The 19,037-nt window shown below is 43.8% G+C and overlaps 1 protein-coding gene across 2 annotated transcripts in view; it reads right to left on the minus strand.

Annotated features, from left to right (window-relative positions):
• Positions 1–3,590: 3,590 nt before the first annotated feature.
• LOC120990317 overlaps positions 3,591–19,037 on the minus strand; it is a 563,944-nt gene continuing 548,497 nt past the window's right edge. For both annotated transcript variants that reach the window (XM_040419049.1, XM_040419048.1), the window contains exons 22-23: positions 10,414–10,546; positions 3,591–3,651 (exon numbers count right to left, since the gene is read on the minus strand). In XM_040419049.1, coding sequence (XP_040274983.1) covers positions 3,631–3,651; positions 10,414–10,546 — 154 coding nt within the window. In that variant the 3' untranslated portion in view covers positions 3,591–3,630. The remainder of the gene's footprint in view (positions 3,652–10,413; positions 10,547–19,037) is intronic.

Below are 19,037 nucleotides of genomic sequence, written 5' to 3' on the forward strand. Positions count from 1 at the left end.
GCGGACGTCTGAATGGAGCTTTACAGGGGGTTGATCAATGACAGGGGGGTGATCAGGGAGTCTATATGGGGTGATCACCACAGTCATTGATCACGCCCCTGTAAGGCTTCATTCAGACGTCCGGATGCGTTTTGCGGATCCAATCCATCTATCAGTGGATCCGTAAAAATCATGCGGACGTCTGAATGGAGCTTTACAGGGGGTTGATCAATGACAGGGGGGTAATCAATGACAGGGGGGTGATCAGGGGGCCCCACCTGACACAGACGCTGACCCCCACCTGACACAGACGCTGACCCCCACCTGACACAGACGCTGACCCCCACCTGACACAGACGCTGACCCCCACCTGACACAGACGCTGACCCCCACCTGACACAGACGCTGACCCCCACCTGACACAGACGCTGACCCCCACCTGACACAGACGCTGACCCCCACCTGACACAGACGCTGACCCCCACCTGACACAGACGCTGACCCCCACCTGACACAGACGCTGACCCCACCTGGCCACCTCACCTGACACAGACGCTGACCCCCACCTGACACAGTCGATGTTGCACGGTCTTCGGCTTCTTTTGGCAACTCGTGACGCGCAGTATGCGACGGTCGGAAGCCTGTCAATCAAATAGGAACGCCCAGTCCCGCAGAAGACCTACCCGGAAGCGGCGGTAAAAAAAAACAGCCGACAAGCTGGCCGGGACTTGATTCCGGGACTGAGCAGAGCAGAGGAGCGGGCGCGGGAGAGAGAAGAGAAGAGATACTCTTCCGCGCCCGAAACAGAGGAAATAGTCCCTACAGGCACAGCAAGCAGGCAGGTAGTACTGAGCGACGATTTAAAAAAAAAAAAAAAAAAACGTAGAGCGCGGGGGGGGGGGGGGGGAGGATCTGGGGCGTTACGTTGACTAGCGGTCAGGGCTGTGGAGGGTTTTTTTTTTTTTTTTTTTTTTTTTTAAAAAAAACATTAATTGTCGAGGCTGCCCGGGCCCCCCTGCCAGCCGGGCCCGGTACAACTGGGCCAGCTGTACTGGCCTATCAGCGGCCCTGATTGTGATTGTCCATATTGCCTCCTTTGCTGGCTGGATTCATTTTTCAATCACATTATACACTGCTTGTATTCAAGGGTTATGACCACCCTGCAATCCAGCAACGGTGGTTGTGCTTGCACACTATAGGAAAAAGCGCTGGTCTCTCTGGTGGGTGGGATATGGGAGCATGGATGGGCACACATGCACAGCAGCTTCCGTCCTGACCGACCCATTCTTTGCTGCAGCGGTGGCGTTAAACCCTGGGCTATTGATACTACTGATTTTGGGGTGTTCACATTGTTATTTGTTACATAAGTAATTCCATTAATCCTTGATTCTGTAATTGGGGTGAAATAGTGTTCTGATACTACTGATTTCGGGGTGAACAGGTTCTGTAACACAATCTATGTGGAATCAGCTGACGACGGTGTTAAAGGAGTGCGCTCTTTCACCCTATAGTAGGATCTTGGGCCACTGCACAGTTAAGTCCTTTATACCTTATGCTAACATTGCCCTGTAAGGCTGAGTTCACACTTCAGTTATTTGGTCAGTTTTGGACCCCTGTTTGACCAAATAAGTGAAGTCTGAACTGAGTCTAAGAGTGACACCTGTCATACTGATGCACAGTAACTGTTTCCCTACCACAGCGGACTAGCTATGCATGTTTCTGCAATGCTCCCTGCAGCCGGGAAATAGGCAATTTTTTTAATCAATTTTTTTATTTTAAATCGGCAAAGCGTTCGAATCAAATTTTTTTAAATGTGGCTCATCTCTAGCCTCATGCACACAGCCGTTGTTGGCCAGTGCCCGTGCTGTGGACCACAAATTGTGGATCTGTGATCCGCATCCCACTGTCCACACTGCAAAAAAGTAATGCCGTAGTGCTTCCATGGGGTTCCGTGCCTCTGTTCCGCACCTTCTGGATTGTGGACCCATTCAAGTGAATGGGTCCGCATCTGTGATGCAGAGCACAAATGGCTGGTACCTGTATATTGCGGACCTACTGTGGGCCACAGTACTGGCAATGGCCAACAACGGCTGTGTGCATAAGACCTACAGGATACTTATTGTGGACATATTTCACCATTTGGTTACCATTTTTGAACACTATAAAATATTTTACAAACCTGCTGCCAGTCTCAATTCATAGAAAATAGCATTTAGTGCCATATGGTGAACATCTATTCCAGGAAACTGCCATAGATTATAGCAGAAATCTGCACCAGCTTCTTGGTACAAAGATGTGCTTTAAGACATGAACCCTTTCCGGACGCCATGTACATGTGCGGCAGAATCCAATCTTGTGGAAAATAGAAAGCTCAGAAGGCGTCATAGCCGGGTTTGTGCTGTTTCATACAACAGATACCTGGGGCTAATATCTGCGATAGGCGATAATGCCGATTGCAGGCATTTAACCCGTAAGATGCCAGGATCAAATGTGATCACGGCATCTGAGTGTGGAAGAACCTGGAAGCAGAGCCTGGAACGGCTCCCCCATGCAGTGATGGGGGAGCCGTTTATTGGTTGTGAAAGGCCAGAGCCTCCTGCTGGAGACCCTGATGCCTTTCACAGGTATATTCCAATGTAGGCCTGCAGATGGCAGCACTACATTGAACTATACAAAAACTTTTATTTGTCAATGGATATATTTCCACTGATAAACAGAAGTGACAATCTAACGATTGCATGATGTTAGGCCCTTGGGGGCTTAAAATAGTGTAAAAAAAGTAAAAAAAAAAATTATATATATTATAAATGATTTTTTACACTATTTTAGGCCCCCAAGGGCAATCGTTAGATTGTCACTTATGTTTATCAGTGGAAATATATCCATTGACAAATAAAAGTTTTTCCCCAGAACAAATATAAATAATGAAAAAAATAAATCATCGGCATCACCATATCTGAAAACGCCAAAAAAATATTTAGGCCATAGGGTGAATGGGTGAATGTCGTAACGGAAAACTAAATCAATGTGGCCAATTTGCAGTTTCTTGTTGCTTCACCTCCCGAAAAAAATAGAATGAAAAGGGATCAAAAAGTCATACACTCTCCAAAATGGTACAAATTTTTGGGACAAATCATCGTCCCACAAAAAATGAGCCCACACAGTTCTGTAGAATTAACTATAAAAAAAAGTTATGGAGGTCAGAATATCACAATAAAAAGAAAAAAACTATTTCCAAAGTTTTTTTTTTGCCTTAAAACACAAGAAAAACTATATAAAGAGAAAGAAGGGTACAGGTCAGTTTTCTCACATAGGGAACTTCAGAAAAAACAAAACCCATAAAACTGTGTCAGAATTAAGTTTGCTTTTCCCAATTCTACACCATTTAGAATTTATTTCCAAGTTTCCACTACATTATATGTAATAGTAAATGCTGCTATTAGAAAGTACTTCTCCCACAAATAACCAGCAGGGGACAGCTTAAGACCAGCATGTAATATGCCGGTCTTTGTACTGTAAATGTACCCCCTAGTCTCTAAGCAGAGATACATAAAGCGTAATTAACAAAAACATGTAGCAAAAATGGTTAAGCTTGGTTATTTTTCTTTTATTTCTTCTTCCAGTTCAGATCAGAAAAGTCAGGTCATCCTTTTAGATGAAGCTTGCCTCTATCTGTTCATAAAACATAAAATAAAACGTTAACCATGCATGCGTGTTTATTCCAAATTTTGTGTTAAGTTAAAACAGTCTTGAAACTAACACGAAATGCATTTTTCACTGTTCTGTTTCCACCAGTGCTGTGTTTTTAATCTGCATTTGTTTGAATGGTTATTTTGATCATCACATGGCTCACTCTGTGTCAGCTCCAACAGGTCGATTAGTTTTGATGGTAGAAAAAGTCCTGTCTGACATTGAGCACAATTGATGCTCTAAATAAAATGGATCATTTTTTCCCCATTTTTCTGTTACGCCTAATGTCTGTAAGGTTACTTTCACACTGGCATTTTGGTTTTCGTTTCAGGGCTCTCACAAGCGGTCCAAAACGGATCAGTTTTACCCTTAAAGGGCTTCTGTCACCCCACTAAACATTTTATTTATTTTTTTGGTTACTTATAATCCCTATACTGCGATTTATGCATACATACTGTAATTAATCATTTTGGTTCAGCAGATTCTGTTAAAAACTTACTTTTAAAATATGCAAATTACCTTGCTACCAGCAAGTAGGGCGGCCACTTTCTGGTAGCAGCCGCATCCTCCTATCCTAAAGACGCCCCCTCCGCATGTTGATTGACAGGGCCAGCGGACGGGATCTTTCTCTGCTGGCCCTGCTTGCATTCAAAATCTGGCGCACTGAGAGGAGGACGCTCGCTCGGCCGCTCCTTCCTCAATGCGCCTGCGCCGGGTGTAGATGTGACGTCATCGACTGAATACCGTTACGGCGCAGGCGCGAGATCTTGATAGCAGACAGTACCAGCCAGAGGACGATCCCGTCCGCTGGCCCTGTCAATCAACATGCGGAGGGGGCATCTTTAGGATAGGAGGATGCGGCTGCTACCAGCAAGTAGCCGCCCTACTTGCTGGTAGTAAGGTAATTTGCATATTTTAAAAGTAAGTTTTTAACAGAATCTGCTGAACCAAAATGATTAATTACAGTATGTATGCATAAATCGCAGTATAGGGATTATAAGTAACCAAAAAAAAAAAAAAATGTTTAGTGGGGTGACAGAAGCCCTTTAATGCATTCTGAATGGATAATGATCCGCTCAGAATGCATCAGTTTGCCTACGTTCAGTCACCATTCCGCTTTGGAGGCGGACACGAAAACGCTGCTTGCAGCATTTTGGTGTCCGTCTGACGAAACTGAGCCAAACTGATCCGTCCGGACACACAATGTAAGTCAATGGGGACGGATCCGTTTTCACTGACACAATCTGGCACAATAGAAAACGGATCCGTCCTCCATTGACTTTCAATGGTGTTCAAGACAGATCTGTTTTGGCTATGTTAAAGATAATACAAACGGATCCGTTCTGAACGCATGCATGCGGTTGTATTATATGAACTGATGCGTTTGTGCAGATCCATGACAGATCCGCACCAAACGCGAGTGTGCAAGTAGCCAAAGCCTGATAATCCACTCGGGACGGCATCACAAAACCTGTGACATGATCGGAAAACGAACAAAGTTTCATCAGCGTGGGTGAATTGAGAAGTAATTTCTTTTTGCAGGTTTGGGTCATTGAGAAATTGATATTTTCTCCCAGAAAACCCGTTTAACCCCTTAAAGGGGTTGTCTAACCTCACTGTTTACTAAGGCAAGATGAGACACAGTCCCAAAAAACAGCTGGCAGAGAAACAGCGGTGCAAGCTTTAGTTTCTATTGCTACCATTTTGGTGTAAACACTAGTTTTTGATTATTTTCTATTTGATTTATTTTGGAAGAGAAGGTGACCAAAAAATGCATATCGCACATCTTTTTCCAATACAACATTTGCCGTGTAGTACAAATATTGACCATGGCATCTGGAGAGCTAAATGACTGGAATCTGAGTTGTCTCCGATCCTGGTCATTGTGGGCTGGGGTAAGCTGCACTATACAACTCATGAACCCGCTCCATACATTCCTTAGACGCAAATACCATATATGTACGTCATTATTGATTAAGAGGTTAAAATCACTAAGCTCTTATGACCCATACAACTAGCAATGCTTGTGTATGCAGATTGCATGGCCATGTGCTTGATTTTATGCATCTGTTTGCAATGAGTGTAAGCTGAAACACCTGAACTCAACAATTAGAAGGGGTATCCACATTCCTTTGGCCATATAATGTAGTTTTAACCCATTAAGGACTTAGGACGTACCGGTACGCCATGTTTGCCGAGTCCTTAAGGTGAAATAGGGCTGAGTCCTTAAGGGGTTAAAGAGCAACTGTCAGCATGATCAACCTTATTAAACTAGGCATACAGCCTTGTAGTTTGGAAAAAGCCTGGTAGGGTTGATCATGGTGATTTGAAATTATACCTTTTTTTGTCTGTATGTTGAACGAACTACTCAGTTTTTTTTATTTATATGCAAATTAGTAGGTTTGAGTATCGGGGGGAGGGGGGGGCTGAAGCCCCATGGAGCACTGCTTTTGTAATGCCCCTCTGCTTTGCACACAACCACCCTTTCCTTTTTACAGGCCTAGATACCGTATCAAGCATGGTGAGGGTAGAAGCAGCAGATGCAATCATACTCCTCATATCTGACTTTCAGCACTGGCTCAAACATTGCCTTCACATGGAGAAACAGATCTTAAACTAGATATGGTTAGTATTATATATAAAAAAATATAACTCTGGGCAGTACCGCAATCCAGACAGTGAGGAAGGAGTGCCAGCGGCTGTAGATGCAATCCACCATCCAAATAAAGAAAAACTCCACGGCACTTCCAAATATAGTGTGCGTATTTTATTCCACCAGATGCAACGTTTCGGTCCTCTCAATGGAACCTTTCTTAAGCAATTGCTTGAGAAAGGTTCCATTGAGAGGACCGAAACGTCGCATCTGGTGGAAATAAATACGCACACTATATTTGGAAGTGCCATGGAGTTTCTTTCTTTATTTGGATAGTATTATATATATTAGATTATATTATAAATTCATCCTAGAGTTGTGTCATAGCATGCTATCATATATACTGCTTACAGCATGAAAAAAACTATTTTCTTATGTACATGCCCATTCTATGTGATACAAACTGTAGGTATACAATCTGTATATCTAGCATATCAATGTGTATTTATTGCTGTGTGTGTTTATATGAGTGCACACATACTGTATACAGTGGTTCTTGATCGTTTGGAAAGCCTCTAACATTTTCTGTATTTTTGCATAAATTCGACCAAAATCTACAGTATATTAGATTTTTACACAAGTCCTAAAAGTCGATAAAGGTAACCAAATGGACCAAACAAGTCAGAATTTTAGATTTGGTCATTTATTTATTGAGGAAAATGATCCAATATCACATGTGAACCTTTGTTTTCAATATCTGGTGTGACCCCCTTGTGCAGCAATAATTGCAGCTAAACATTTCCGGTAATTGTTGATTAGTCCTCCACATCGGCTTGGGGGAATTTTAGCCCGATTGTCTGTACAAAACAGCTTTAACTTCATTATGTTGGTGGGTTTCCTCCCAAGAGCTGCTTGCTTCATCTCCTTCCACAACATTTCTATTGGATTAATGTCAGGACTTTGGCCATTCCAGAACTTTCACTTTCTTCTGCAACCATTCTTTAGTACAACAACTTCTGTGTTTAGGGTCGTTGTCTGGCTAAATGACCCACATTCTCTTGAGATTCACTCATGAATAGATATCCTGACATTTTTCTTTAGAATTTACTGGAATAATTTAGAATTCATTGATCTGTCAATGATGACAAGCCGTCCTGGCTCAGAAGCACTAAAACAGGCCCAAATCATGATAATACCACCAACATGTTTCACAGATGGGACAAGGATTTTGTATGCTGCAGTTTTTTCCTTTCTCTAAACATAGCGCTTCTGATTTACTCCAAAAAGTTATATTTTGGTCTTATTCGTCCACAAAACATTGTCCCAATAGCCTTCTGGCTTGTCCAGGTGATCTTTATCAAACTGCATATGGGCAGCATTGTTCGGAGAGCGGTTTTCTCCTTGTAATCCTGCCATGTACACCATGATTCTTCGGTATCCTACTGATGGTGGACTCTTGGACACAAACAATAGCTAATGTGAGCTAGGCCTTTGGTTGCTTAGAGGTGACCTTGGGTTTCTCTGTGACCTCGCAGACTATGACACACCTTGGCATTCACGTGATCCTTATTGGTCGACCACTCCTGCGGAGGATCATAATGGCCATGAATTTCCTCTATTTGTACACAATCTGTCTGACTGTGGATTGGTGGAGTCCAAACACTTTAGATTAGGTTTTGTAATGTTTTCTAGACGAGAAAACAACTCTTCTTCTGAGGTCCCCAGAAACCTCCTTTGTTCGTGTCATGATATACTTCAACAAACATATTGTGAAGATCAGCCTTTGATCCCTATTCTTTAAATAAAACAGGTAATCTACTCACCCCTGATTGTCATCCCACTGATTGAAACACCTGACTCTTATTTCACCTTCATATCTGCTAATCCTAAAGGTTAACATTTTGCCATTCACATACATGTAATAATTTGTGTTGAGCAAAGTTTTCAAAAATTTTAATTGGCTGCTTCACAGAACTTTAACAAGTAATTTGATTCGTAACAAAGTACTTTGTCACGAATTGCATTCTATTGTGTGTAGCGGATGCAATGACGGGGAACGGCGATGGTGCCGCCTCCGTCATTGAACCCCTCAGATGCCAAATTCAATGCGGATCGCAGCATCTGAGAGTCACATTGAGGCCTTTCAGGAGTTAATCAGGGGTTAAAAAATAAAAAGTACATACTCACTCATCCAGTTGATCATGGAGACTCCGTCACAGCCATCTTGATTGAAGTAAACATGCCAAATCTCGTGCGAGCTGACATGATAACGTCATCACACTGGGTGGATGCGGTGATGTCATCACTGATGGCATCACATTCCCAGCCAGCGTGCTGATGTCATAGCATTTGGCGCATTTTCTTCAATCATGATGGCCGCGACGACCTCTCCGCGAATCAAATGCATGAGGTAAGTATATATATATATATATATATATATATATATATATATATATATATACTTTTTTATTTTTTTACTGCCATTTCATGCAAAATTGATTCACTAACTTCGATTTGCTCAACACTAGTAATAATGGATCATTTTCTTCAATAAGTAAATTACAAAGTCATTTGTCGGATTTGGTTATCTGTGGCTACTTTTAGAACGTGTGAAAATCTGATGTAGTTTTTAGTTAAATTTATGCAGAAATATAGCCAATTCTGAAAGGTTCACAAACTTTCAAGCACCACTATAGATATAGTACCTCAATGTAATATTAAGATGTATAGACCTGTCAACCAAGTGGAGGGGGTTGGTTGTGTCCAGAGCTGAAGGGTCTTACAAAATCAGTTCTTCAAGATTGGATAACTTGCTCTTTTGTATATTATTAAAAATGGAGATATCTCTGCAACTGTTCAACATACAGACAAAAGAAAGATATTGTTATAGTCAGCACGATCAACCCTACCAGCAGTATACTTGGTTTAATAGGGTTTATCATGCTGACAGAGGCTCTTTAAAGGGGTATTCCGGTTATATTAAGATGTTCAATATCCACAGGAATAAGGGCTCATGCACACGGCCATTGCCCAGCCGTGGCCGTATTGCGGGCCGCATACAGCGGGTCTGCAATACACGGGCACCGGCCGTGTGCACCCCGCATCACAGATGTGGACCCATTCACTTGAATGCATCCGCAATCCGGGAGATGCGGTGCAGAACAGAAGCACGGATCGGAAGCCCACGGAAGCACTACGTTGTGCTTCCGTGGTGTTTCTGTCCATGCCTCCGCACTGCAAAAAAAAATGTTCTAATTTTTTACAGTGCAGACGGATCACGGACCCATTCAAGTTGAAAGGGTCTCGATCCGTCCTGGCCGCCGCACGGATATTGCCCGTGCATTGGGGACCGCAATGCACAGAACGGCCGCACAACGGAAAACTATTAGATCAGTGGCAGTCCTACTGCTGGAACCCCACTGATTACAAGAATGAGGGCCCCATATCCCATGGAGCCCTCCAAAATGAATTGTGTGGCCGATCAGACATGTGCAAAGCCGCTGCATTCATTTCCATAGGAGTTCCGGAGATAGCCGAGCGCTGTACTCGGCTATGTATGTTAGGCCTTCTTCACACAAACGTAGGTGTCCCGTTGCCGTATTGCGGACCAGATATGCGGATCTGCAATACACGGGCACCGTTCCGTGTGCATTCTGTATCACGGATGCGGACCCATTGACTTGAATGGGTCCACAAATCCGGAGATGCGGAACGGAACAGAACACTACAGAAGCACTACGGAGTGCTTCTGTGGTGTTCCGTGCTCCCGTTCCGCAAGAAGATAGAACTTGTTCTATCTTTTTGTGGAACGGACGGATCGCAGACCCTATTCAAGTGAATGGGTCTGCGATCCGCATGCCGCTGCCCCATGGTTGGTGCCTGTGCATTGCGGACCACAGCACAGGCAGCACACGTTCATGTGAAGGAGGCCTTGTTCCCATAGAAATGAATGGAGCGGTCAGTTGCATGCCCAACAGGACCCTTCGTTCATTTCAGGTGACTCCACAGGGTACACAGCCCCTGTTCTCATGCTCGGTGGGGGTCCCAGAGGTACGACCCTCACTGATCTAATAGTTGTGCCCTATCCTTTAGATAGAGGATAACGATATAACCGGAATGCCCCTTTAAGTTTATTATACCTACTGTATTACCATTTTTAAGATGTTGATGTTTCCCCTGTAATTGTGCTCTTCTCCAGATAATGATCTCAGGTGATCAATCAACTGCTTCCAGATTTTAGGAGTTCCATTTCGATTCCGAAGGTTGTTAGACAAGCTTTTAAACCTGGAGAAAAAAAAAAAGATTTTTAGAATTTGCTAAAAATAAGTGAAATAAAATGCTTTTAGAAGGTCAGTCTGCAAAATTTTTTAAAATAAATAATAATAATAATAATAGAGGACTTGACAATCCATCTGACTAATATTTTTAGGACTATTGTTTCCTTAAACCTGATCACTATCATTTGCCATTATGTTTTATTATATTTATATTCATACAGTATATTGATGACCTATGATTCTGTGCAGATGGCACCAACACAGAATCATAGGTCATCAATCTCAGATTGGCAGGGGTCCGACATCCGACAAAACCGCTGATCAGCTGTTTGAAAAGAACCCACGCTCTGTGCTAGCGCTGCCTTCCCTTCATTGCTTACCTGCTCAACATCGCAGCAGTGAGCAGGTGTAATTACAAGCCTTCCCATTCACTTTTATCGGATAGCTCTTTCCTATAGAAGGAGCTGTCCCATAGAAGTGAATGTAATTACTGCGATGTCGACAGCGAGCAGGTAAACAATGAAGGGAAGGTTGCGCTCGCACAGAGTGCTTCCCTCTCTTGAACCAGCTTATCAGTGGGGGTGCCAGGTGTTGGACCCCAGCCAATCCTAAGAATAGTTCAGCAATATTAAAATCCTGGAAAACCCCTTTAATCCCATTCTGTGTATGATTTAGAATAAAGTTACAGACAGTCTACGTAGAACTGAACTTTGGGGACACTTGGATTGTAACAGTATTTTCACACATATTAAAGGATGTATGCTGGTTTTGTTGCAAACAGTGCAATCTTTTGCTCAAACCTCATATTGCAAAAATTATTAACTTTTTCCACTTTTCCGAATTCTTGCCAGATATACTATAATTTACACAAGAAATTGTCTTTAAATTATGGTGCAAATCTATGCTTGCTCATTGCAGGCACAGTTTTGCTTGTCATTACTTTATTTTCAATGGCAACTTGAAGATCGCCCCTCTGAGGGTCAGGAGCATACACAGATCTCATAGGGCCCTAAAGCAAAACTTAGTATGGGCTTCCCTACCCCATCCAGTTTCCCAGTATGTGTGCATCACTCACTCCTAGGTAAGGCAGAATACAAAGCTCAATGCCCAAGGTTTCTGATGAATTTATGTTTTATGTATTTTTAAATGGACATTTTAATTACATAAATTGTAATAAAAAAGCCACCCTTGGCCTCACCCACATTATCCGACCTCTATGTCAGTAAAGTAGAACATGTGCTTCATAAATATGGCACTCATTCTGACCACCATATTTGTCAATGTATTCACGTGAGTCAACTGTCATGAACACACTGATGAATCTCTTGCTTCCCATCTAATACAAGGCAGCCACCACTACGGGGAGCTCAGTGCATAGGAATTTATGTATTTACAATTGACAGAAATGGAAGCTTCAAGCTGTAAAATTTTGTTTGCACTGAGCTTTCCCTAGTGATGGATGCAGAAAAAGCAAGTGTATTCACTGCATTTCACTGTAGCAGTCGCATGGTCTGCCTTCATTGAAATACTCCACTGGTGAGGGCAGAGGTGATCTGATGCACACAGGATTTATACACTTTTATGTGGAATTATGTTGTGATGGGTAATTACAAGGACCTCTGCTGACTGTAAGGTAAACAAGCGAATTAACTTGGGATCCTTATTTAGGAACAAAAGTATCAGCTATCTGCTGAGGTCATGGTAGCTGCTTCTATACACTTGTCTAGGATGTAGCAGATAGTTACTAGTCACTAGGGTTGAGTAAACCCGAACTGTAAAGTTTGGGTTTGTACCGAACTTTATGATTTTTTGACTCCGGACCCGAACCCGAACATTTCAGTAAAAGTTTGGGTTCGAGTTTGGTGTTCGGCGATTTAATGGCGCTTTTTGAAAGGCTGCAGTGCAGCCAATCAACAAGCGTTTAACTCGTGTGCCCTTAGAAGTTATCACAGCCATGCCTACTAATGGCATGACTGTGATTGGCCAGTGCAGCATGTGACCCAGTCTCTATATAAGCTGGAGTCACGTAGCGCCGCACGTCACTCAGCTCTTACTAGTGTAGGGATAGGATGCTGCTGCTGTGGGGGAGATAATAAGAAAGAATCTGATATCAGAACTTGTTGTTAACTCTCTGATCTACAGCGATTATAATCAGTGAATACAACTGGGACATGGTGGGTCACAAAAAAACACTTTTTTTGGGGCGATAAAGTACCTTTGCGGCCTGCACTGCAAATCTGATAGTGAAATAAAATCAGTAAATCCATCTGTTTCACTGTGGGTGAAAAAATCTATTTTTTTCCATAAAGTACCTTTGCGGCCTGCGCTGCATTTCTGACAGTCCACTAAAAACGTTAAATACTGCTGTTACATTGTTGGTATAAAAAAGCACACTTTGTGTGCTAGATAGCACACTTGCAGCCTGCGCTGCATTTCTGACAGTCCATTAAAACCATTAAATACTGCTGTTACATTGTCGTTTGAGAAAAACTCACTTTTTGTGCTAGATAGTACCTTTGCGGCCTGCACTGTATTTCTGACAGTCCAATAAAACCGTTAAATACTGCTGTTAAATTGTCATTTGAAAAAAAACTCACTTTTTCTGCTAGATAGTACTTTTGTGGCCTGCACTGCAAACCTGATAGTGAAATAAAATCAGTAAATCCATCTGTTTCACTGTGGGTGAAAAAATCATGTTTTTTCCATAAAGTACTTTTGCGGCCTGCGCTGCATTTCTGACAGTCCGATAAAAATTTTAAATACTGCTGTTACATTGTTGGTAGAAAAAAGCACACTTTTTGTGCTAGATAGTACATTTGCGGCCTACACTGCATTTCTGACAGTCCAATAAAACAGTTAAATACTGCTGTTACATTGTCGTTTGAAAAATACTCATATTTTGTGCTAGATAGTACATTTGCGGCCTGCGCTGCATTTCTAACAGTCCATTAAAACCGTTAAATACTGCTGTTACATTGTCGTTTGAAAAAAATCCCATTTTGTGATAGTACATTTGCGGCCTGCGCTGCATTTCTGACAATCCAATAAAACAGTTAAATACTGCTGTTACATTGTCGTTTGAAAAAAAACCTCACTTTTTGTGCTAGATAGTACCTTTGCGGCTTGCGCTGCATATCTGATAGTGAAATAATATCAGTAAATCCATCTGTTTCACTGTGGGTGAAAAAATCGAATTTTTTCCATAAAGTACCTTTGCGGCCTGCGCTGCATTTCTGACAGTCCAATAAAAACGTTAAATATAGAGTTGAGCGGACACCTGGATGTTCGGATTCGACCGCTTCGGCCAAAAAAGTTAGAGTTCGGGACCTGAACTTGACCCGAACTCGACCCCGAACCCGAACCCCATTGAAGATAATAAGGACCCGAAATTTTGAGCACTAAAATGGCTCTAAAAATGTCACGGAAAGGGCTAGAGGGCTGCAAAAGCCAGCAAAATGTGGTTAAGAGCATGGCAAGTGCTCTGCAAACAAATGTGGATAGGGAAATGACTTCAAATAACATCAAATACGTAAAAACTAAAACTAATAATCTTGATCTAGGAGGACGAGGTCCATATGGAGTAGGAGGTTGAGGAGGCTGTGGATGTGGCGTTGTAGGTGGAAGTGGCGCTGGCGGAGGAGGAGGTAGCCTACACTGCTTTTTGGTTTTAAATTTATTTATATTTTTTTTTAATTAGGGTACACCCGAAAACATTGGGAAATATAACCTGTGATAACCCCCTCCAGTCGTGCTAAACACACGTTCAGACAATACACTGGCTGCAGGGCAGGCCAGCACCTACAAGGCGTAAAGGGCAAGCTCAGGCCATGTGCCCAATTTGGAGACCCAGAAGTTGCAGGGGGCAGAACCATCAGTCAGTTTGTGTAGGCGTGTGCAAACATACTGCCCCACCATGTCGCACGTCCCCGTGATGTTCACAATCCAATTGGATATCTGCTCTATCAACTTTTGATGTTCTTTTCTGTGCCTACCATGTTGATCACGGTTAGCGACGAATCAGGGTTCCACCCCGGAGAGGGAGCGTGAGAAAGAGAGACCACATTCAAGTGAGATCAATGCATGAAATTTTATTTTGATCGAGCGAAAATGTGGGAGAAGCTATTAAAACTGAATAATTGAAGGAAAGGATGGAAAGCGGCAATTACCCTCTCCCGACTCGGGGAGGTAGTGACGCTAAATAACAATACAGTACTCTTAAGATGCCCTGTTATTGGAATGATTAATAAAAAATTATAGGGACTGTCACTGTGGTATTTTGGATTTGGAAACGTTAGCCAGGAGAGGCCCTGCTGCCGCTTTGTTGACTCTAGATAACTTCTGCCTGATCGCACGTCCCTGTGACATCCACCATCCATTTGGATATCTTCTCTATCAACTTTCGATGTTCTTTTCTGAGCCTACTACCATGTTACCATGTTGATCACGGTTATCGGCGAATCAGGGTTCCACGCCGGAGAAGGAGCATGAGAAAGAGAGTCCACATCCAAGGGAGATAAATGGTTTACATTTTTTTTGATCGAGAGGAAATATGGGAAAAGTTATTGAAGCGCAAATGTGGGACAAATTATTGAACCTCAAATGTGGGACAAATTATTAAAGCGCAAATGTGTGACAAATTATTGAAGCGCAAATGTGGGACAACTTGTTAAAGTTTAAGCATTGAATGAAAGGAGGTGGCGCGCATGAATTAAAGAAGAATTTCTGAAATTTTATTCCCTGTCACCTATGCAGAGCAGGGGTTTCTATCCGGCAAAATTTGAAAAATGTCACCTGACAATGTAACAGATGATTTTTTTTTTAAATTTATGTTCCTGTCACCTATGCAGAGGTGCCCCCGTGACGTCCACCATCCATTTGGATATCTTCTATATCAACTTTTGATGTTATTTTCTGAGCCTACCATGTTGATCACGGTTATCGGCGAATCAGGGTTCCATGCCAGAGAGGGAGTGTGAGAAAGAGAGACCACATCCAAGGGAGATAAATGTATAACATTTTTTTTTGATCGAAAAAATATGGGAAATATGGGAAAAGTTATTGAAGCGTAAATGTGGGACAAATTATTGAAGCGCAAATATGGGACAAATTATTAAAGTGCAAATGTGTGACAAATTATTGAAGCGCAAATGTGGGACAACTTGTTAAAGTTTAAGCATTGAATGAAAGGAGGTGGCGCGCATCAATTAAAGAAGAATTTCAGAAATTTTATTCCCTGCCACCTATGCAGAGCAGGGGTTTATTCACGTCCAAAATTGTAAAATGTCAACCCAAGAATGTAATAGAAAAATTTGTGAAATTTATTAACCTGTCTACTTGGTAGAGCAGGGGTCTATGACAGAAAAAAAAATTTGTTTAATGTCACCCGAAAATGTAAAAGAAAAATTAAAGAAATTTATTAAGCTGTCAGCTAGGTATAGCAGTGGAACATCACACCCAAAAATTGGTAAATTTCACCCGAAAAATGTAACAGACAAATTTGTGAATTTTTTTAACCTGTCTACTAGGTATAGCAGTGGTACATCACACCCAAGAAATTTGTGAATTTCACCCGAAAATGTAACAGACAAAGTAGTGAAATGACATAAAATAAAATAAAATACGTACAAATAATAAAAAAAATTGATTTATGAGGTGGAGGTCCATATGGAGTAGGAGTTTGAGGAGGTGGTGCACATAGTGTTGAAGGTGGAAGCAGCGTTAGAGGAGGACGAGGTAGTCAACACTGGTTTTTGGTTTTAATACTTTTTTAAATTAGGGTACACTCCAAAAGAGTGTGAAATATCCAAAATACGAGAATGAGCAATTGCGCTGTAGTATAACAATGGCTGGTTAAGACCGCTATACATGTCTATTCTGCACAAGGTACAGACAAGTCCTGTGGGATCCATGCCTGGTTCATTTTAATGAACGTGAGCTTGTCCATATTGGCTGTGGACAGGCGGCTGCGCTTGTCTGTGATGACGCCCCCTGCCGTGCTAAACACACGTTCAGATAATACACTGGCTGCCGGGCAGGCCAGCACCTCCAAGGTGTAAAGGGCAAGCTCAGGCCATGTGCCCAATTTGGAAACCCAGAAGTTGAAGGGGGCAGACCCATCATTCAGTACGTGTAGGCATGTGCACACATACTGCTCCACCATGTTGGTGAAATGCTGCCTCCTGCTAAGATGTTCCATATCAGCTGGTGGTGCTGGTTGTTGTGGCGTGCTGACAAAGCTTTTCCACATTTCGGCCATGCTAACCCTGCCTTCTGAGGTGCTGGCAGTGCCCCAGTTGCGTTGGCGACCTCTTCCTCCTCCTCTGCCTTGGCCTTGTGCTTCCACTGTGCCCCCACTGTCAGGTAGGAACGCCACTAGCAGCGCGTCTACCAGCGTGTGCTTGCAATCGCGCATCTTACGATCACGCTCCAATGACGGAATTAAGGATGGTACGTTGTCCTTGTAACGGGGATCCAGCAGCGTGACCACCCAGTAATCAGCACAAGTTAGAATGTGGGCAACTCAGCGGTCGTTGCGGACACATTGCAGCATGTAATCGCTCATGTGTGCCGGGCTGCCCAGAGGCAACGAAAAGCTGTCCTCTGTGGGAGGTGTATCGTCTGTGTTCTCTGTATCCCCCCAGCCATGCAACACTGATGGCCATGAGCTGGTCTGGGTGCCACCCTGCTGTGAACAAGGTTCCTCCTCCTCCATCTCCTCCTCCTCATGCTCCACCTCGTCATCCTCCAGAACTGTGCTCTGGCAGGACAATTGTGTACCTGGCGTTTGTGGGTGCAGGAACCCACCCTCTAAGCCACTTGTGAATGACTGGCCAGAAACCCTACGAAATGATCCCTCCTCCTCCTCCCCCTGCTGTGCCACATCCTCTTCCATCAATGCCAACAGAGTTTTTTCAAGAAGGCATAGAAGTGTTATAGTAACGCTGAGAACAAGGAACACAGGTCTCACATGGAGGCCCAGTCATTGGTAAAGTAGTGCTGTTCCTCAGAGCGACTCACCCGTGCGTGCTGCAACTGAAACTCCACTTTCGCCTGCTGCTGCTCGCACAGTCTGGCCAGCATGTGCAAGGTGGAAGCCCAAAGTTATGCTGCAGCGCTGACAGGCGAGCAGCAGCAGGGTGAGAACGCCGAAAGCACGCACAGACGGCCCGCACTTTATGCAGCAGCTCTGACATAGCGGGGTAATTTTTAAGGAATCTCTGCACCAGCACATGCGCCAGGCAAGATATGTGCGTCAAACCGGCTAGTCCCAGAGCTGCTATGAGATTTCACACATTATCGCACACTACCAGGCCAGGCTTGAGGCTCACTGGCACCAACCACTCATTGTTCTGTTGTTCAAGGTCTGCCCACAGCTCCTGCGAGGTGTGGGGTTTGTCCCCCAAACAGATAAGTTTTAAAACTGCCTGCTGTCGTTTACCCCTGGCTGTGCTGAAGTTGGTGGTGAAGGTGTTACGCTGACCGGATGAGGAGCCAGTAGAGGATGAGGAAGCAGAGTAGGAGGAGGAAGCAACAGGATGCAAACTGAAGCGTCCTGCAATCCTTGGTGGTGGAATGACATGCGCCAAACTGCTATCTGCCTCAGGCCCAGCCACCACTGCATTTACCCAGTGTGCTGTTATGGAGATATAACGTCCCTGACCGTGCTTACTGGTCCACGTATCTGTAGTGAGGTGCACCTTGCCACAGATGGCATTGCGCAGTGCACACCTGATTTTGTCGCCCACTTGGTTCTGCAAGGAAGGGATGGCTCGCCTGGAAAAGTAGTGGCGGCTGGGCACGACATACTGTGGGACAGCCACCACCATAAGGCCTTTAACCTCCTCAGGACCGCCGTACGCAGGATTGCGTCTTTGCGGCGGTCCTGTTACTCTGGGTGGACGCATATACGCGTCCTCTCGCGATAGCTGAGATTTCCTGTGAACGCGCGCACACAAGCGCGCGCGTTCACAGGAACGGAAGGTAAGCGAGTGGATCTCCAGCCTGCCAGCGTCGATCGTTCGCTGGCAGGCTGGAGATGTGATTTTTTTGATAACAGCGTCTAATATACCTGCTACCTGGTCATCTGGTGGTCCCTTTTGCTTGGATTGACCACCAGAGGACACGGGCAGCTCAGTAAAGTAGCACCACACACCACTACACTACACCCCCCTGTCACTTATTAACCCCTTATGAACCACTGATCACCCCCGATCACCCCATATAGACTCCCTGATCACCCCCCTGACATTGATCACCCCCCTGTCATTGATCACCCCCCTGTAAGGCTCCATTCAAACGTCCGTATGATTTTTACGGATCCACAGATACATGGATCGGATCCGCAAAACACATACGGACATCTGAATGGAGCCTTACAGGGGGGTGATGAATGACAGGGGGGTGATCACCTCATATACACTCCCTGATCACCCTCTGTCATTGATCACCCACCTGTAAGGCTCCAGACGTCCGTATGATTTTTAAGGATCCACGGATAC

Source organism: Bufo bufo, chromosome 2, assembly GCF_905171765.1.
Source record: "Bufo bufo chromosome 2, aBufBuf1.1, whole genome shotgun sequence".
NCBI classification, from domain to species: domain Eukaryota; kingdom Metazoa; phylum Chordata; class Amphibia; order Anura; family Bufonidae; genus Bufo; species Bufo bufo.